The 21491-nt window shown below is 36.7% G+C and overlaps 1 protein-coding gene and 1 long non-coding RNA gene across 17 annotated transcripts in view; one reads left to right on the top strand and one right to left on the bottom strand.

Moving 5' to 3' along the window:
* Positions 1 to 66: 66 nt before the first annotated feature.
* Positions 67 to 21428, top strand: LOC106004158. Of its 9 annotated transcripts, none has more exons than XR_006602791.1 (8): positions 78 to 417; positions 1487 to 1612; positions 3761 to 3826; positions 4455 to 4592; positions 7124 to 7212; positions 8002 to 8071; positions 20509 to 20558; positions 21326 to 21428. It is a non-coding gene; the product is annotated as an uncharacterized LOC106004158 (long non-coding RNA). The 9 variants fall into 9 exon arrangements; XR_001177049.2 differs by lacking the exon at positions 3761 to 3826 and adding an exon at positions 14298 to 14413 and having other exon boundaries at positions 80 to 417; XR_006602789.1 differs by having other exon boundaries at positions 67 to 490; positions 1487 to 3826.
* RNF111 (ring finger protein 111) overlaps positions 9187 to 21491 on the bottom strand; it is a 96191-nt gene continuing 83886 nt past the window's right edge. For 3 of the 8 annotated variants that reach the window (XM_004777278.3, XM_004777276.3, XM_004777277.3), the window contains exons 9-14: positions 19673 to 19825; positions 18347 to 18473; positions 15480 to 15572; positions 14605 to 14700; positions 13438 to 13565; positions 9187 to 10835 (exon numbers count right to left, since the gene is read on the bottom strand). In XM_004777278.3, coding sequence (XP_004777335.1) covers positions 10718 to 10835; positions 13438 to 13565; positions 14605 to 14700; positions 15480 to 15572; positions 18347 to 18473; positions 19673 to 19825 — 715 coding nt within the window. In that variant the 3' untranslated portion in view covers positions 9187 to 10717. The remainder of the gene's footprint in view (positions 10836 to 13437; positions 13566 to 14604; positions 14701 to 15479; positions 15573 to 18346; positions 18474 to 19672; positions 19826 to 21491) is intronic. The other 5 variants (XM_004777280.3, XM_013048261.2, XM_004777281.3 and 2 more) reach the window with 3 other exon arrangements.

The following is a 21491-nucleotide window of genomic DNA, read 5'->3' as shown; positions in this document are numbered from 1 at the left end:
TTTCCAGACCCGTTTGGTTGTCATGACAACTGGTTGTTTTCTCCGCCTACTGTCTTTTTTTTTTTTCCTTTTTTTCTTTAAACTTCGGCCTCTAAAATCAACAAAACTGAAATACCTCACTGAGGACTCCTCTGAATTTTGAGTAGGTCTCACCTAAGAATGTCTACGTTTGTACTAATCGGGCGGAAGTTGGTTCTAGGAAACACCTTCGAAATGCCATTTCTGACCTTTATTCCTCTTCCGGAAATTTCGAGTTGGGAATCAAGGTTGGGGGTTGGCCTGAGGGGAGGAGTCGACGCCTCTGGGAGGTTCCGGGTCGGCACTGTTAGGTGGTTGTGACTCAAATGTGTGCTAAAGAAGTGGGAATCGTGGCATTTACGCAAAAGCTAAGACTCCCAGGGAGAGGAAAATAAAAAGGTAAACGTGATTTGTGTGGTTCGTGATTCATGTAAGCTCTCCATTGAATTGCCGGCACTTAGCGCGTTTTCCGGTATGTACTATGGTTGGATATTCAATAAATATTCGTCGAATAAAATGACCCTAGGACGTGTAGAAGATTTTATGAGAAAGAGAGTGTGAGTCAGCCTTGTCCAGATGGTTGGGAGACCGGAAAAAGGAAAGGAAGAAGGGGAGAGGAAAGGTCCAACGCCCATAGTAGAGGCAGTAGAATGACAACTGATGGCAGCCTTCGTCCAAGAATTTGAGCAAGCTTTCTGTTCTACCACTTTAAGCACTGTTACTGGGGTACTGAGGAGGCTTGAATGAAGTAATCTGGATTAAATTCTGCCCTTGCCCTTGCATCTGACGTTTCTAAAGCTGTTTTCTCTTCTGTAAAACCCGAATAATTGCAGCTACTATGTGGCATGGGAAGATGTTAGTGCATCCATTGATGGATTACTGAAAATTAGGTATCCAGGGAAAAAGTCTTAGGAAGGAAAAATAGATGTTTAGTGCACTGAAGTTGTGAGGAAAATTATATTTGTACCTGTTATAACACTGTGATACTGAAAGCCAGAACTATGAAAGTAATAATCCTCACCCCCTCACAGGGCTTTGTCAACAGGAGTGTTGTGAATGGCAAAGTGCTTTTATTAACTTTCTTGACATTTTCAACATTGAATAATCCACATTAGACATTGTATTTTCATTAAAAATGGAAATATTTCTTTTGTATCCTTCACTGCAACTAACCTGGAACTTTACAAATGCACTTTTTAAAAAAAATTTATTTATTTATTTGACAGAGAGAGAGATCACAAGCAGGCAGAGAGGCAGGCAGAGAGAGAGAGAGGAGGAAGCAGGCTCCCTGCTGAGCAGAGAACCCGATGCGGGACTCGATCCCAGGACCCTGAGATCATGACCTGAGCCGAAGGCAGCGGCTTAACCCACTGAGCCACCCATGCGCCCTACAAATGCACTTTTTGATTCAACATTTTCTTTAATGCATTGTAGACTGTATATATTTTTTTCTTTTTTTTTTTTTAAGCAATCTCTACACTCAGTGTGAGGCTTGAACTCAGGACCTGGAGATCAAGAGTCACAAGCTCTACTGACTGAGCCAGCTAGGCCCCCCGCTACTCCTATCTATATTTCCTGTTCTCTCCTGTCTCAGGTAACATTTATTGGTCACACTTCCTATATACTAATTCACATAAACTTTCTTGTTGAATCCTCATAACAATCATTACAAAGTAGGTAGTATTATCCCAAGTGTTTTGTTTTTATTGGGGTATAATTGGGGTATAATTTTATTGGGGTATAATTGACATATAACATTAGTTTCAGTATACAACGTGATTAGATATTTATATATATTGCAAAATGATCACAGTAAGTCTAGTAAACAATGATCATGTATTATCCCAACTTGACAGATGAAGAAACTAGGGCTCAGAAGAGTTAAATGTCTTGGCTGTAATCACAATGCTTCTCAGTTTCCAAGCTGGGATTTGTACTATTGTCTGATTCCAAAGCCTGTGCTCTTTCCACTATATTTACCATTGTTACTCTATCTACATTTTGCAGAAAGAGTGGGAAAACTCTGAAAGTTGTTGAAGGAAATCAAATTAACCAAAAATAAATTTCTTAAAGGCCAATGGCCCTTTATAGTATGGTAAAATTCCACATAATCAATTGATTTTAATTTATTGGTCAATTACTGCTTGAAAAGTTGTACATATGAAGTCCAGGGGATATAGGGTGAAGGGAGATGTTTGCCAACAGAGGGAGCACCCCAAGCAAAAGCACGGACCACCAGTACTGAATTGGCATGACTGGAGACAGGTGAATGCCTTAGTTGGCAGGAGGTATTGGGTTTCAAGTAGGTGTTGCCTTGTGTCTTCCATCACCATGAAAGGGAGTCCGAGACAGAGAGGGATGGACTTGCAGTCTTGGCATCAGGACTGTTCTGAATGGTCAAAGATTTGCTTGCGGTTTGTCAGATCTTCCTCACTTCCAATTTCTTATTCAGATACATACTCACCTTTTCTCCTGTCTTGGGATACTTTTTCTCAGATTTCCAGGACCTTCCCCCATTGGGGGTAATTTACAGATAGCCACTGTTGCAGAACTCAAGAACGTCAGGCATCAAAAATTGCCCTAGGTCAGTTCAGGGCTGGAAACCTAACAGCTCTCCTAGAAGTCCCAAAGGCAGGCCACAAGCACCATCTGAAGCTTAACCTAGGGGTTACTTAATTTGAACAAATGCACTAGAATGTAAGCTCCACGAGGGCAGGGGTATTGGTTTTGTGCATAATTCTATCTCTAGTTCCTAGAATAAATAAGGTGGTCACTGTTGAATTTTTATCAGGACTCATTTGGATTATCAACTAGTGTATCATATAAGACAAGTCCAAAAGCTCAGCTCATGGTTGTGATTTCTACATCCTTGGTGAATTTCAGTTGCCATTATTCCAGACCATAGGGCATGAAGGGCTCAGTTTAATTTATATATCATCATAATATATGGAATATATAATTTATATATCATCTGTGAATGATATAATCAACAAATTACCATTTTCACCAGCAGATTATTTTGTTTTGTTTTAGAGATTTTATTTATTTGACAAGGATTGAGAGACAGAGAGAGGGGGAGAGTGGGAGAAGCAGGCTTCCCACTGAGCAAGAAGCTGGATGCAGGGCGTGACCCCAAGACCCTGGGCCTATGTCCTGACTTGAAGGCAGATGCTCAACAACGGAGTCACATAGGCGCCCTCGCCAGCAGATTTTTCTCAGAACCCAACAATCTTCCTACTATACTACCATGTTCTCTCTCTCAGTTGCCTTTATCCCATTTCTCTTACCAGCTCCATCCATTTCTACTTACCTCCTTCTGATTCTTCTTTTCTCTCAACTAGCTAGAAGCCAAAATATATTTGCTATGTTAACATTAAAATGTCAGTTTGTGCAAGGCACTGCAGGGAACAGAGAAGAATAAAGTATGAACCATGCCCTCAAGTTCAAAACAATGAGGGGGAGACATATAGGAACAAAATTCTTGTAACAGGCAGAACCTATAAAAGAATGAGCAAATGGGGTGCCTGGGTGGCTCAGTCATTAAGCATCTGCCTTTGGCTTGGGTCATGCTCCCAGGGTCCTGGGATCAAGCCCTGCATCAGGCTCCCTGCTCTGTTGGAAGCCTGCTTCTCTTTTTTCCTCTGCTTCTCTTTTTTCCTATGCTTCTCCCTTTCCTTCTATTGCTCTACCTGCTTGTGCACTCTCACTCTCTGGATAATGACTTGGTCAAGCTTTGTTTCAGAAAGCTGACCCACTGGGCAGCATGAAGAATGGATTATGGTGGATTGGAAAGCTAAAGGTTTCCCAGGTGAGATTTAACAAAAATTTGACCTGGATGAGTGTGAAAAATGAAAAATGGAAACAGGTATGGCAGGCAATTTTGGAGGAATGACAGAACCTTCACAAATAACTGAACGTGGGTGACAGAAAATAATTGTAAAGTAACAAAGGTGAAAGTTTTGAGCGGTTACATTAAAATTCTCTCAAGTTATGCAAACCAAATTATAAATAAAAATAGTAACTTCATTGCTAATTTCCTTGGGAGGGTAGGTGAGTTAATTTTCTTACAAAAAGAAAGCCTTTCCTTCTTGGATGCAAGCCTTGTTTGCATCCATCTTGACATCTTTCACCATAACCAACAGGTCAACGTTATCTGTCCCATGTAGGTAACCAGGTAACCTATTACTGGCTGAATAAGGTGCATGGGTATGTCCCAGTCTAGGGCCTGAAAACTTGCTCAGAAGCAAGATGACCCAGAGAGGTAGAAACAAACACCTTTCTAGTGCTTCATGGGCCTCCACTTAAAATGATTCTGTAAAATCTGGACCTCAAGCCTGTGAATAATATTATTATTTATAAAGAACTATATATATTATTATTATATTTATTTGAAGGAGAATAAATTATATTTATTTATTTGACTGGGGGAGGACCAGAGGGAGAGGAAGAGCTGAAGCAGACTCCCCACTGAGCACGAAGCCTGGAGCAATGTGAAGCCAAGAGGGAGAGGCTTGATCTCATGACCCTGAGATAAGACCTGAGCTGAAACCAAGTCGCCCAACTGAGTCAACCAGGTACACCATTTCTTTTTATTTATTATTTATTTATTTTTAAATTTTATTTATTTACTTGACAGAGATCACAAGTAGGCAGAGACAGAGGGGGTAAGCAGGCTCCCCACTGAGCGGAGAGCCCAATGTGGGGCTCAATCCCAGGAGCCTAGGATCACGATCTGAACAGAAGACAGAGACTTTAATCCACTGAGCCACCCAGGCAACCCTAAAGCCAAGAGAAAAATGAGTCAGGCAAGAGGAATTCTCCCTTATTCCTGGGGTGCAGGGGGAGGCATGAAAGGTGAGTTGTTATTGTTTTTAAGATTTTATTTGACACAGAAAGAGAAAATAACAAAAGAGCACAAGCAAAAGAAAGTAGCAGGCAGAGGGAGAAGGAGAAATAAGATGCAGGGCTTGATCCCAGGACCCTGGGATCATGACCTGAGCCAAAGGCAGATGCTTAACCGACTGAACCACAAAGGCATCCCCCCATAGATTTCTTTTACCCAAATATCAGCAGAGAGAAGTTAAAATTCTTCCACTACCAATTCCCAATTATAAATGCTTGAGAATGTAACATCATTTTGCACACACGGCTTTCCCATACGCTAAACTTTAGTTTAGGAGAGAAAAAACTAAATGAGCTTAGAAGTCCACAGTAGTAATTCAAACAAAGCAAGAGGGTTTGTTTTACCTAACTGTGGTAGGTTAAAAATAGGCATAATTTTTTTTTTTTTTTTGGCTGTCACTTCTTTTAACAGGGGTAGCTATCTCCCTACCCCTTAATCTGGACTAGCTTCAAGATGGCTCACTCACATGGTTGCTGATAGGGGGAGGAGAGGTCTCTTGGCCAATGGCCAATAGGAAACCAAAGCCACCTGCCAACACCCATGTGAGTGCTTAGAAGCCCATCATCCAGACTAAGTGAAGGCTTCAGATGACTGAGGGCCCCAGCTATCATCATGACTGTTAAGCAACCTCATGAGAGACCCTGAGCCAGAAGCACCAAATTCTGGACTCACAGAAACTAAGATGTTTGTTGTTTAAGCCACTAAGTCCTAGAGGTACAAATCAATAAATATTTCACAGCAATAGATAATACAAAACTCTGGGGAGTGTGTGACTAATAGTGACGTTCTAGGAAATCAGGTACACCATAACAACTTATTCTCTGAGCAAATACTAATAGCATGGTAATCTAGACAGCAGTTCAATGAAAGACATTCATTCCTTTTTAAAGGCAGGTCAGGATGCAGTGGATGGGAGACTTACCACATCTCTTCCAAATCCCTCGTCCAGCACTCCTCTTTCAAAAGCTCTTGAAAATCTAAAGGAAAAAATCCCTGGGATAGCAAGCTTGGAGCATCCCATATTATGGAAGAACTTCCATGTATGTAAGTGGAGGAAGGGCAGGCCAGATTGGAACACCTGAGTGTCTTGAGTTGTGCTACCAGCTACACAGGGGAAAAGGTCAAAATTCTTCCTTTATAGAGCACAGTGTATCAATGACAATCTGCAGAGTTCTACACTTTCCAAAGCTTTTCCCCACATATATATTGAATAATACCACCTAAAGCAAAAATGATTTAGAAGTTCGTACTCAAGACTCAGCAGAGCCCATAATGAAAATTAGTATTTAGAGAATCCCATCTATTCTCTGTGGTGATGATAAAGAATTAAGAGAGACATGCAATTTGTCTGGGCTAATCAAAAGCATCTCCTAGAAACCCATACCTTCCACATGCTCTCTCAGTGTTAGCTGTTAGCCTAAAAATAAGCCTAGAAGAAGCTAACAATATAGGCATCTCAGTGGTATGTGCTTTATTAACCTTTAAAAGGGCACCAAGTCCCTGTATAGCACAATTTCTTGAGGAAAAAGTTAGGGGCAAATGAGAAGTTCTAGTTAATTTATCCATAACATTCTCCGTTAGATCAGAGAGGACAAATGGTTTCATATCCTTGCCAATTCTGATCCACTGGCAATAGGTGCCCAAAATACAGCACTGGATGGTGTTGATGGGCAACTCATTATGCCCCTGCTGTGACTGCAAGGCAAAGGAAGACAAATGTGCTGGGAATCCTTCATCCCTCTAGTAGAAGAAAAATTCCAACCCATCAAAGAAGGGCTGAGGAGGAGTGTTCTTTCTTACCTAGTAATTATCTTCTTAGACTCTAGAAGAAAAAGATGAGTGACAAACACTGATCAACACCATGCAATGCTACCATTTGTTATTAAGGGCAAGTGCAAGGGAAGTTGTTTTGGGTGGTGGGATGGAATGCAGTGAGCACTAAGAGAACTTACATATTTTTCTTCCTTTTTATGCAGGAACTGCCAAAGTTTTAGTGTTTAATATTTAAAAGTATGACTGAACTTCTATCTTATGTATGTATTACATGCAAAGCTCTTTGCACTTGTTACCTCATTTAATTCTAATAACAACCTATTCTGTTTATAAATGAGACCTATGAGGCTCAGAAAGCGTAAATTGTTCAAAGCTGCACAATTCAAAGCCCTTGTCTGTCTGACATCAATACCTTTATTCTTTCCACAGCTACAGAAACCATTTGTGTGGCCTGTGAATTTGTACAGAATACACAGGACAGAGAGGAGATGGCGCCTAGTAGGTCAACTACAAAATAGGTAACACTTATTTTGCTTAGTAAGAAATAGTTCTGGGGTGCTTGGGTGGTTTAGTCGGTAAGCATCTGGCTCTCAGTCTCAGCTCAGGTCTTGATCTAGGGTCATGAGTTCAAGCCTGCATGGAGCCTACAGGATGGAAGGAAGGAAGGAAGGAAGAAAAGGAAGGAAGGAAGGAAAGGAAAAGGAAAAGAAAGGAAAGGGAAGGAAAAGAAAAGAGAAAAGAAGAGAAAAGAAAGAGTTAGTTGTTTTGGACATATAGTTGACCTTTGAACAATATGGGGGAGTTAGGGCCACTAACCATGCAGCCAAAAATCCATGTGTAACATTTCACTCCCCCCAAACTTAACTGCTAACAACCTACTGTGGACCAGAAGCCTTATTGATTACATAGTCATAACACATTCTGTACATATGTATTATATACTGTATTACAATAAAGTAAGCTAAAGAAAAGAAAATCCTAAGGATATCATAAGGACAATAAAATAAATTTTTTTTAAAAGAATATGAGGAAAATACATTTACTATATTGTACTTATTGAATAAAGTCCATGTATAAGTGGACCTGTGCAGTTCAACCCATGTTGTTCAAGAGTCAACTGTAATTCTTAATTCAAGACGATGACTGAATCTGTAACTGAGAGAAGATATTTCAACCTTGATGTATCTAATATTGTGATATGCTGTTTGGGGTTTTTTTTAAGATTTTATTTTTAAGTAATTTCTATACCCAAGGTAGGGTGCAGACTTAAAACCCCAAGATGAAGAGTCACTTGCTTTTAACAACAGGGCCAGCCAGGCACCCCATGAGGTCTTGAAGAAGTAAGAAAACTCACTGTGCTTCCAGAGGAGTTGGAAGGTAAGTTTGAAATCAGGATGCATTTTCTACAGAATTAAACTATTTCTGTTTATGAAAAACTAAGAGTAAAATGTCCAGAGTCTGTTTAGCGTTCCAAATACTATTTTTAAAAGAGTTAGTTTTCTGCATGTCAAATTGTTACAATTCAAATGATAAAGCATGTTAGCAGCTAAAATAAAGTCACCAGAGTAAGAAAAATGTTTCAAATATCCGTTTATCACTTGCATATTAACAACAATAAAAATAAGGATTTTCTGACAAAAGAATTTTAGTTCTAAAGTATTTGGACAGCTATCACTGAAATTTTCATTTTGACATAAGATGCAGCAGGATATGGAAGACACCAAAAAAAGCACAAAAGTTAAAATATTAAAAATTATTATCTTCTGTACTTGGTTCATTACTAATCACATTTTCTCTAACTAATTGCAGTCACTTACTAAGCTCCTGCATTAACAATCCAGGTTTTTACCACAAATATTTGTATTAAATAAGTTTTAAAGAAATAAGGCTTTATCTACATTAAAAAAATCAGTAGCCATTATGAAACAGGTCAACAGGTAGTCGTGCATCTAAATCTGATGTAATTTTAAAAAATAGAGAAATCTATCTGTTCTTCTTGTGTTTGGGGGAACATCAAGAGGACTCCATTGTACAGAATTCTCCCCATATATACTTCGTCCACCCTTGACAGGGACCCTGGCTTTTCCTGTGCAAAGTCCTACATCCATCACAGGCTACTTTAAGACAGGCTACTTGCTCCTTTCCCCATAGTAAGATGGTAGGCATGGGCCACCGTCACTCTTTCTGTCTCCCTCTTCTGCCCTTCTACAACTGTAGCCTAATCATCAAGTATTCTTTTTAAAAAATGTTATTTTACATCCACATTTCTTAATCACAGTCCATCCTCCATCTCTAGACATGACTATGTTGAAGCATGTTGATATTGACAATTACTACTGTGTTACATTTACTAATACAAAGAAAAAAAAGCAAGTAGCCATAACTGAATGAATAGGAAAATTCTGCAAATGTTAACTGGAGTGAGATCACTAGTTTTGAATTCCAAGATGTCTAACAGAAACTGTTTTATAAAACTAATTATGAAACACAAAGACAATAGAAATATAAGTTATTTATTAATCAATCCACTTACAAAGCAGGTGGCTTAATGCAAGCTTATTGACATCTTCACATATGATCCATGGGAACATGTCTTCCACATACAGACAGTGACGTAACTGACTGATGCATTTGCAATCTGGGGCATATTAAGCATATTTAGACAAATAAAGTTAGGCTATCCTGTATATGAAAGTATCTTGATAATATGCATCCTGAAGTGGATTAAAACTTTCTCCAAAGGAGAAATGTTAGTATATTAACTTAACTTTATATTCTATATTATGCAGTAAATCTTAACTATAGAAATTAAAAATTTTAAATCAGTGATCGACTCTTGGTAATGTATGAAGTGGGAGTCTAAAACCAGAGCAACAGTAGGTTGACAGTATAATTTGTGCCTCACAGTATCTGCAGATTTACTGTTTTCAAGTTTAAAGAGAAATAAAACAAGAGACATGTAGATTCAGCTGACTTTATTTATCTTTAAACTAATAAAATCCCTTAAAAGTGATTCTGGGACCTTGAGAAGTTCTATGAATGTAGAGATACCTGCCAATGACTGCAATTCTAAATCCTGACTGAATGTGTTATTACAAAATCAGTGTTAAGCAGATATCCTTACTATACGTGCTTAGCAGAAGACGGAACAAAATTCTACATGTCTTCTTCAATTTCCCTAGAATTTTGTGAAATCTGCAAGTATGTACAATCCAGCTAATTGAATGAATATTTAGTGTTCATCAGAGCTGTTTCACAGCAGCAAAAACTGACTCAGGGAAATAAAGTTCTAAACGATGTAGGAAAAGAGAAATACAATCAGAACAGCAGTCTAAATGTAGGATATCGATATTCAACTCTATCTGTATTGTGCTGAAAGGAAAAGGATACGCCAAGAAAATTTCTATTGATCACTCTGGTGATGTGAATACCACCTGCATCTGACTGAATATGGTTTGTAATCTGTTCCCAGTATTAAGGATGGTATTTAACTCAGAACTCCATATTGTAAATATACAGCAGCCATTTTGTCCTAATTAAGGAATGTCTTAATACACAATATTATCATTTTCTAGAGGATCTTTATACATTAAACTAAAGTACATGATTGATTAAATTAAAGGTTAGTAATGGATAAAAAAATTCATAATTCTCAAGACCTGGTACTATGTAAAAAACAAAAAGACCACAAAATTCTACTTACTAAAGCAGCTAATCTTGCCTGCAAGTTTAGGGTCACAAGCCCATAATATGTGCAAAGAAATGCAATACAAGGAACCATGCAAAAATACAGTAAAATGATACAGGAAAAATGTCAAATCTAGAAAAAAAAAGCTTTTATAAATACATCAAACTCAACTGTATACATAAACTGTAGGTCTAGCATTAGTTGTACCATATAGCAGAGCCGCACTCTAAGTTCAAGGCTTCCAAATCTGCGCAGGTAAGTCACGCCATCTTTGGTTGACTGCAGTACCAGGAGGATGGGAATGAGAGGGAGGGCAAGAGTTCTGAAACATGGTGTCAACTTTCACTTGGCAGCTGGGCCTCAATGTCCACTCTGCATATGGGGCACTTCTTATTGGTAATCAACCACTGGTCGACACATACTTGGTGGAAAAGGTGCATACAAGGAAGGCGTCTATTATAAGCAAACAAAACAAAAAGCAAAAATTGCAAAAGTGAATTTCATGACAATTGCATGTGGCATTTACTTTTAAATGAATGATAATATGTAATAATTCACAGCAGTGTTTTGAAGTTACCAGGCATCTTTCCCTTCTGTAAACAATAAAACCAAACAACCAAAAAACCCACATACCCAATCTCTCTAACGTGTTACACCTCTATTACATTACTACTTTGGGCAATACAATGTATAAATGACCACAATAATTAACTGTCACAACTATGGAACCAAATTACATAAAATCTTGGGAATTTTAAGAATGACAATTACGCTGACAATTATTTCAGTTTGGTTTCTATATCTAAGCTGCCAATGCAATGAGGTTGGCAGTATGTTCCCTTTTATGTAATACTGCAAATATATTTTTAATACTAAATCACTGCATTTATTCACATTTTAAAAAAATGTATTTCATTTAATTCTCTCTCAAAAACATTAGCACGATGTTACAGTAAGTATCATATTAATTAAGGAATGTCTTAATAGACATTATTTTTTATCTAGAGGATCTTTATACATTAAACTTGAGTACATGACTGGTTAAAGGTTAACAGGGGCGCTTGGGTGGCTCAGTCGTTAAGCGTCTGCCTTTGGCTCGGATCATAATCCTGGGGTCCTGGGATGGAGCCCCATATTGGTCCACCCTGCTCAGCAGGGAGCCTGCTTCTCCCTCTTCCACTCCCCCTGCTTGTGTTCCCTCTGTCGCTTATGTCTCTCTCTGTGAATAAATCTTTTAAAAAAACAAAAAAAGGTTGACAATATTGTTTTCAATAATATTGTTATATCCACTTAAAGGAAGGTTAATCTGTTTTGGAATATATTTGTATTATCAAACTATGTTGTTAGACACTCAAATAAATACAATGTTATAGGTCAGTTATATCTCAATAAAAAATTAATAGAAAAAAAAAAGTAGGTTAAAAAATGATGACTTCACTATGTTACTCTAGGCTATCAATTAGAAATTGAGAAATAAGGGGCGCCTGAGTGGCTCAGTGGATTAAAGCCTCTGCCTTCGGCTCGGGTCATGATTTCAGGGTCCTGGGATCGAGCCCCGCATCGGGCTCTCTGCTCAGCGGGGAGCCTGCTTCCTCCTCTTTCTCTTTGCCTGCCTCTCTGTCTACTTGTGATCTCTGTCTGTCAAATAAATAAATAAAATCTTAAAAAAAAAAAAAAAGAAATTAAGAAATAATGCTTCCAGGAAATACAAGATAATATTAAATCTAAATGAACAGTGAGATAAAAGTTACTGATTTAAGTGTCCATTTCCACTTTCATCCAGTTAAAGAACTGTCATACATTTTCAGACTTCCTAATATTTTGTAAAATTCGTAGCTAAAAAGAGGTGTTCTAATTACTGTGTGAACAGGATTGTCAATGCTGTAAAAACAATTACCTTCCATATTTATAAAACTTCCTTGGAAATATAATGTTCTAAAATAGCCTTAGGGGCTTCTGGGTGGCTCAGCTGGTTAAGCGTCTGCCTTTAATTCTGGTCATCCCAGGGTACTGGGATCAATCAGTCTGTGTCGGGCTCCCTGCTCAGTGGGGAATCTGCTTCTCCATCTCCCTCTCTCCCTCATTTGTGTGCTCATGCTCTAAAATAAATAAAATCCTAAAATGTGTTTGAAATAGCCTTATATGTGGTGTGGTAGCCAACTGTGCATAATTTTTTTTTCTCTCTCAGCAACTGAAGAAATATGAAAAAGTTATCCTTACATATTAGGGCAACAAAACCATCATGAGGTCTGTTATATATGTTATAGAACTTGTTCCACGTGAGATTATGTTACATTAGAAAAAAAATAATAAGAATAAAACAATTACTTAAGAGATTATAAAAAGAAAATGCCTGGGGCACCTGGGTGGCTCAATAGGGTAAGCATCTGACTCTTGATTTTGGCTCTGGTCATGATCTCAGGCTTGGTAGGAAAGAGTCCTATGTTAGGCTCCCCACTGGGTGTGGAGCCTGCTTGAGAGTCTCTCTCTCCCTTTCTCTGGGCCCCCTCCCCTCACTCACTCACTCTCTTTCAAAAAAAAAAGAAAAAAGAAAATGCCTAAAATTAATAGTAGGTTAGCATAGTAACATTTCTAAATCACAAAGTTGCACGAAGAGAAGAGTCCTATCAGCTGAGAGGAAATTTTAGGACAAAACTAATTTCTCAAATATGCTGTAAGACAAACTGCATGGAGCTAATGAGGATTGCTCTCTTTAAGCTTTGACGAACACATTAATATAGCCATCTTAGGTTCTAAAGAGGCCTCCACATTCTCCTTTCTGAAAGATTTATAGAAGACAATTTGATCACAAAATTTCCCTGGCCAAATCTTGGTGTGCCCCTAAAATGGGCAGTATATTTCCCATTACCAACCCCTCTGTTGGTAAGACAAAGATTCAACTTTCTATTCTTTTACTCCCTGTAAAAAGGCAATTCTACATGTCAAATATTGGTAACAGGGTACACCAAGAATTTGGTTTCTAGTCTACTTTCCAAAAAAAAAAATCTCTTGTACAGTTTTGATAACAGATTTTAGATAATTAATGTCTAGTTACCTCACATCTTCACCTTCCTCTAAAATAGACAAACAGATAGTACATTTTTCCTCTGTGTCTTCCTCAGTCCCTTCTTCCCCATCTTGTTTGCAGTGCAGTTTCCTCTGTGAGAACCAATCAGTTGTTACCTTATTAGTAGAGATGACATTATTGAACAACTGAGTAAAGTCTGTGTTTATGTGAAAAATAAAAACAAAACAAAACCACACATTCACACCCACAACTTATCTCCCACGTAGCTCTCATGAATTCACAGATGAATTAAGTGACTATCACCAACTGTTTTCTTTTAAAACCCTTAAATAGCATCAAAAGCAAAATCAAATGTAACAAATTCATTAGTTTTAATTTATTAGTTTCTATTATCTTTAGTACACTATTAGGATATACAATATAAACTCTATTTTTGTCCCATCATGAATACAGCTACATGAACTTTATTCTGCTAATGAATATTTCAAATAATACCCAAATAAATTAATGCTAATTATAGTCTTAGATAGTTGAAAGAACTTAAATTTAGTGGTAACACCTCATTAATATAAAGAACAATCATTTTCATACTTTAATATTCTCTGTATAGCAGAGGCCATTGTTGCTTGGTGAAAGAAACTTATTTAACATGTCTGCTCCTTAACTTCTAGATATACTACTACATAAGGAATTGAGGGTAGAATATAAGAAACGTAGATAAATTAAACGTCCAAATAAATGGCTAGTTAAAGTACGGTACTGCTATACGATAAAATTTTGTATATGCTATTAAAAAGAATATGGGTGACCTGTGAGTGCGGAAAGAGGAGGAAAAGAAAATGTGCAAAACTGTGTGCATATCATCCCTTTTGTGTTTCTTTGGAAAGGCAAAGAGAAAATCCATACATATGCACGTTATTGTAAATGCATAAAAAATATCTGGAAGATTACCCAAGAATGCCCTATGATTTTTCTGCTGAGAAGGAAGATGGGGGTCGGCAGGGTAAGAAACTTTAAGTATTTTTTGGATCTTTAATTATTTAAAAAAACAAAACGAAAAAAAAAAACTATGTATGTGTGGTTTTAGTAATACATAATGTAGGTGCCAGACTCCACAATCTCAAAAAAGCTCTGTAATAGTAAATTTTATTCACTTAAGCAATAATATAGACATTTCATAGGATAAATTCTTACCTTTTTATATTTATGTGGATATGTACATCTTTCAATTGTCCCCTGGGATGCACCACGATTCACATTTCCTAATCTTTCTTCCAAATGAATCAGTTCCTGAAGGTAAAGAATTAGTATCAAAAGCCAGGATGATTATTTCTTGAATAGCACTATTAATACCGTAAAAGCAATAAAGTTCACTATTTATAAACCTGCACTGTAAATACAAAAGCCATATATTGTAAGACAAATGTCTGTTCTTTTCTCAGCCAATGTAGTAGTATGGCAAAGTTATCCTTACAGATTAGACACCATATTACTACATGGTACTATAAAAGTCAGTTAGTACACATGCATGGAGAAGATAAAATCAATGAGTAAATAAATCAGGGAAACAAATCAAAGGATAGTTGAAAGTCCCTTTGACTTCAACTTCCAAAATGACATGAAGAAACAAATCAAAACTTCAAATCATGTTCAAATGATCTGTTCTTCCTGAAAATTCAAAGATAGTTAGCTACAAACTTTAGGTTTCTTCTGTCTAGTAATGTTTCTTTAAAAATAAGCTTAGTCAAAAGCAGTTGAGATTTTCCCCCCACATTTAATGGTATAGTTCTTCATCTGATATTTGTATCGATCTAGTAAATTTCTATATTCTTTTATATTAGATGTTTTCATGTACTCCTCTTTAAATATTTGATACTAAGATTAATACTGCTTATAAACCATTCCGTGATAACCCCCAGAAGCAGTATCAAAAATTCAGATATTGTGCTGCCTTCTGATCCCTAGCAGTGCAGCAATCCTACTCAACTGTGGATACCCATAATACATATACTCTCTCTATATATATTAAAGATACTGTGGCAAATATCTTCATTAATTTTATTACATACCTCGAAATTGCCCCTGAAAGGACCTCTGAATGATGTTCCATCCAGTCCTGATGAAATGTAACGAATATGAGGATAGCCTGCCATGTCAGGAACCTATTTTAATAGAAGACATAGGCTGAATCAAGTAAGAGTAGGCTTCAGTTTTAACACACTAAATAATCGAGACACTCAATTCTCTCCAATCAGCTACTCACAAAATTCAACTTCAGTAAGTATAAATAACTCCAAGTAAGCACTCTATAAAAGGGTTAGGTTCCTCTTCAAATATAATCTCATAGAATAACTATTAAAATGCAAGCAGAAAAAGAAAAAAAAAGAATAGCTGTTCTATGAGATAATAGGTTTCTTGATTTATTTTGTACTTGATTTATTTTGCATAAAGAATCCTAAATAGGGGACGCCTGGGTAGCTCAGTTGGTTAAGCAGCTGCCTTCGGCTCAGGTCATGATCCCAGCGTCCTGGGATCGAGTCCCACATCGGGCTCCTTGCTCCGCAGGGAGCCTGCTTCTCCCTCTGACTCTGCCTTCCACTCTGTCTGCCTGTGCTCGCTCTCGCTCGCTCTCTCTCTGACAAATAAATAAATAAAAATCTTTAAAAAAAAATTAAAAAAAAAAAAAAAAAAAAAAGAATCCTAAATAGAAAATACCTAAAGTTAGTACTGATGCTCTTGGCATCAGTATTAAACATATATGAACAGTAGAATTTTCATAAGATCAGTCTAAACATATGAATTTTCATAAAATCAGTCTAAACATATAAACAGTAGAATTTTCATAAGATCAGTCTAAACATATGAATTTTCATAAAATCAGTCTAAACATATGAACAGTAGAATTTTCATAAGATCAGTTTAAACATATGAATTTTCATAAAATCAGTCTAAACATATGAACAGTAGAATTTTCATAAAATCAGTCTAAACATATGAACAGTAGAATTTTCATAAGATTTTGTCACTTTCAGAGAAAAGTATTAAATATTACAAAATAAAAATGCACAAAATTTTCCAACAAACTTATTTCCCTTCCTCTAACTTCCTAATTGCTGAAGGTACTCTGGCTCTTTTTTTGTTTCCTTCTGTTGGTGCTAGTTTTAATAGCATTTTCTAATTTTTTGTTAGACATACTTTCATTTCGTTCTGTTGGTGAAAGTTTTAAGTGTTTTCTAATTTTGTGTTAGACATATTCAATCTTCATTATTCATGAATTTACCCACTTGATAAACATTATTTGTAACTCCAAAATCAACATTTGTACTCTGAATCACAGCAGCAAAAAAATCTGAGCTGCCTGACATGGAGAACAAGGCTCTGCCTTCCCGTTTCAGCTCTTATACTATAAACAGAGGTCTTTTTTTCTTTTTTGTGATCTATTTAAGTGCCATCTATTTACATTTCCATTTTTGTGCACTTTACTGGTGACTTTTTTAAATGGCTACCAAACTTAAGCGCTGGGGGCTAGTATTCCTAAGTACAACAAGGCTGTGATATGCCTTGTGGATAAAATGTGTGTAAATAAGCTTCATTCAGGCATGAGTTTCGTTGGCCATGAGTTCAACATTAATGACTCAATAATACATATCAAATAAGGTGTCTTTAAACTGAAACAGACATCAAAAACAGGTTATGTACTGACTGGCTATTGTGACCAGATCAAAAAGTGACCAGAGGTGTGCAGTAACGGAACTCTGTATTCACAAGAATAATGGCTCTATATTTACTTAGTATTTGCCCAACATTATAAAATTTAACTACCATACACAACAACAATAGACTGTATTAGGAAAGGGAGCTTCTGGGATAGAGCACCATTTTTCCATCATTATAAATAAATCTCCAACATTATTAGTCAGCGTCCACTGAATCGCAACATACTTCTAACAAGTTTAGAGCTTTAAAAGACAATTTGTTTATAGAAAAGAATTTAAAATAAGCAATAACTTTTAACCTTCAAATAGCCTATTTTTCAAATATCTACAACTTTTCTTGCAATCAAAATTAACACTACCAAAAGCTCTCAGCAGATAACCTAACCTCCTACACATCTCTAAGGAAAATAAGAAATAAGAAAGGAACTCCTGCTCCCTCAAATTATTTAAACCTGCACTTGTCCTATAACTCTCCCCAAGTCTCCTTTGTTCCTGAGTCCTGGTTTCTTGGGAGAGCAACTTTACTTATTGCTAAGTAACCCCCATCCCTAAGACCTACAAATGTCAACTTAGTTGGAGTTCTGTGTGCTTCTGCTGTTTGACAGCTCTTTACATGCTGTAACCACTGTAAGAGTACCATTCTCAATTCCAAAGCCTAAGTCTCAGGTATAATAAAGCATCTTGGAAACCAGTCCTATAAGCTCTTTACCCCCACAAGATGAAAAAAACTTTACTCTGTACCACCTTTTATAACTAGTAGATATTATGAATTGTAAACTCAATATATTTTTGCTGAACTTGTTCTTCAGAACTCAAATTGGTATCAACAAGATCTGAATCTGTTCAAACCAGAGAGTCAGTATAGTCCTGCAGGTCAAAAAATAAAGGATGAATGCATCAGAACAGACCTATTAGTAGGTATGACAAAATAAAGCATATGTTCTAGTGACAATAGGTCAGGACTCTCACCTTGGTACAAAAAAAAAAAAAACTATCATTTTTTTATTAAGAAGAATACGTTTCACAATGCAAATACAAATACAGACTTTAATGTATCTTTTTACAGCATAATTTCAATCTAATAATAATAATTCTCAAATTCCATTAGAACACCCATAACAACAAATAATATTTAAAAATTTTCCAAATATTTAATTTGGAAAAGGAAAAATACTTTTAGAAGAAGACTATGTCAGAATTTTGAAATTTTTCTTTTTTACCATTAAAGGAAGAGCTCCCAGTTGTAAGTGATGAAGTCGTGGTGGTGCATGGTAATGGGCCAAGTGAGGATGCAGTGCTCCAGGCGTATAAGTAGCTGCAGTCACTCCAGCTTCAATTCCCAGTTCCCTGACAAAGGACGAGAACACTACCTTTTAGCCATACTTTTTTTTTTTTTTAATTTGACCGAGAGAGATCACAGGTAGGTGGAGAGGCAGGCAGAGAGAAAGGAGGAAATAGGCTCCCTGCTGAGCAGAGAGCCCACTGCAGGGCTCAATCCCAGGACTCTGGGATCCTGACCCAAGCTGCAGGCAGAGGCTTTTACCCACTGAGTCACCCAGGCGCCCCTCCTTCTAGCCATCCTTAAAGTGTCTTTATGATCAACAGAAATCGGGGAATATATTTACACTTTTAAAAGTAATACAAAGTTTCTTAATTGACACAGTTGAGAAAAAGATAATTAAGCCCCAAAGATTTAATTAATAATTTCAAATTCATTTCAGCCATTCAAAAACTCAGAATCTCAATTCTGTGACCATGAGAAGCAAAGCATTTGTATTCTAGTTTCACACTCTATAATGGAAGGAAACATGACGAATGACCCTTAAGGTTCCTGCTAATCTAAAAGCCTGATTCTACTTGAGGATCATACAAAATAGTTTCATTTTCTGGTTTATATGAATGTTACAGATGCTTCCAGTTGGATAGTATCTGTGAGTTGTTGGCATCAAGATAATTAGAAGAATAAACACCTCTATACCTTATAAAGTAAAAGTAAACAAAGTTTTAGAAAGAGTAAAATTGGTAAATGCCACATTTTCATATACTTATTCTCATTTTTGTTTTGCCTCAAATATCATTGTGGATCAAGGTCTCATCTCTGCCTATCAACAATGGATTCAGAAAGAAAAATTAATGCAAATCTGCTTCCACTTCTCTAAAAAAGACCACATGCCTTGGACGCAGGTTCTATTTCCCTTGTCAATAAACAGGGATTAGGAGTGGTAAAGAAGATTTGAGTACAAAGGTGGGGAAGTGCTTAAGGCAATTGTGAAAGATCCATTTAGGGAGTTAACTTTGATGGCATATATCCCTAAAAAACAACAAAAAAGCTATACTCCTGTTTGACATAGCTCTCTGCCCCAGAACTCAAGTTCCTCTTTTCACTACATGTTTCTAAAACTTGCCCAGAGACAGTGCCTCACAGATAAGCTGGAATTCAGTTTTGCCACATCACCTTTTTGCATGGCATCCCACTATAAAGCATCTGTTCTGACATTTCTACCACAGGCTGCTGAGCAGAACTCTGAAATAAACAAGATACTGACCAAGCAGATCTCTCTGGAGCCTGTCGAGGATGGGAAGACATAGTCTGAGGCACATGAATATGATGCCCATGACCATAGTTTGGGTGCATCCTATGTGGATGGGGTGGGGGCCGTTCATGTGCCCGCCTGGAAACACAGAACACAAAAAGACCACTGGAAATAATTGAATAATTGGTTATTTCTTAATGTAGAAAAAAACAATCTAGTATTATTATAAACAGATATAAATAAGTAATAAAATTACTTCTATAAGAATATAAAATTATATAATGATTAATAAATAAATCAAGACACCGTAACACTACAATTCTCAGTGCTTATTACCATACCTTCAATTCAAGTATCACCCAACGAAAAAGGCAATTTTAACATTATCTTGTATACCTTCTTTACAGTGGGTATTTTAAACAGATTAAAGGAAAATCAATGGGAAGAAAATTTTAAAAAACACCCCAGCAAATGCTGTAGGCACAAAGAAGTTATCTTATATAGACATAAAATGGAAGAAAATGGAAACTATTTTGCTTTGCTTCTACATTATAATGACATTCATCCACTATAATGGCTAAAACTTATTTTAAGAGAAAAAACGTTGAACCTTGTGCATGCAAATACATGTCAACACATCTGGGAAACTGATATAAGCTCCATTCACACTCTTTACTCTGCATCCCAGATTATTGTATTTTCTCTTTTTAGTCTAAAGTCAGCCAAATTTATAAATATAAATAGTCATAAAGGTCTAAACAAATAGCACTTAAAAAACAAAACCATTCCAGAGATTCATTTTTACTATCTAATCTCCTATTTTCTATCCGTTTCTAATCCACTTACAGATTTCGCATGTTTAAGCTAAATGATTTAAAGATTTTCTAGGCACTGGCAGGTAAGAATTTTAAATTGCCAACTTTCTCTTTTTTTTTTTTTTTTTAAAGATTTTATTTATTTATTTGACAGAGAGAGACACAGCGAGAGAGGGAATACAAGCAGGGGGAGTGGGAGAGGGAGAAGCAGGCTTCCTGAGGAGCACGCAGCTCAATCCCAGGGCTCCAGAATCACGATCTGAGCCGAAGGCAGACACTTAACTACTGAGTCACCCAAGGGCCCCTAAATTGCCAACTTTCTATATAAGGATTTACTATATCAAAGTGCCAATAATAGCTAGAGATTCTGGAAATTACCTTACATAACTAAAGGAAGAAGTTACCCATGTGCTAGATCATTAATCAGATGGAGAGTTTTGCAAATACATTTTGGAAAGGGCTAAATGGTAAATATTATTGGCTCTTTAGGCTGTACGGTCTCTACTACAACTACTCAATTTAGTCTTTGTGGTGTGAAAGAAGACAGGGACAATACATAAATGAACAGGTGTAGCTGTTTACCTATAAAACTCTACTTACAAAAATACACAAGCAGAATTAGACCAACAGAGTTTGCTACCATGAATTAGAAAATCATATCCTGAATTTTCAGAAAGTTCAATTACAGTCTTTTCATGAGGTTTGGAGAATATTTTAATATTTACGTTTATAAATAAACCAAGTGAAGAAGACTGTTTTTTCAATGGCTGTTGTTGAAAATTCTACTAGTATTCTTCTTCCCTCTGGCTGGTAACATATATCTTAGCCAACTTTATCTGTTGTTCCTCAGGGTCACCAATTTTAACATGAATCTCTACTATGGGATGCTGAAGAAACTGACAAACAAGAAACTGATTTACAAAAATAAATGACCCTGGGCCATTTCCTGAAAATGGTTTGATTTCTTTAACTAACCTGGTATCAACTTGTTTTGTGAGCACCTGCAACTCAGGACA

Source organism: Mustela putorius, unplaced genomic scaffold (genome assembly GCF_011764305.1).
Source record: "Mustela putorius furo isolate JIRA1106 unplaced genomic scaffold, ASM1176430v1.1 tig00003896_pilon_pilon_pilon, whole genome shotgun sequence".
Taxonomy (NCBI): domain Eukaryota; kingdom Metazoa; phylum Chordata; class Mammalia; order Carnivora; family Mustelidae; genus Mustela; species Mustela putorius.
This window is presented reverse-complemented; position numbering and strand designations above follow the sequence as displayed.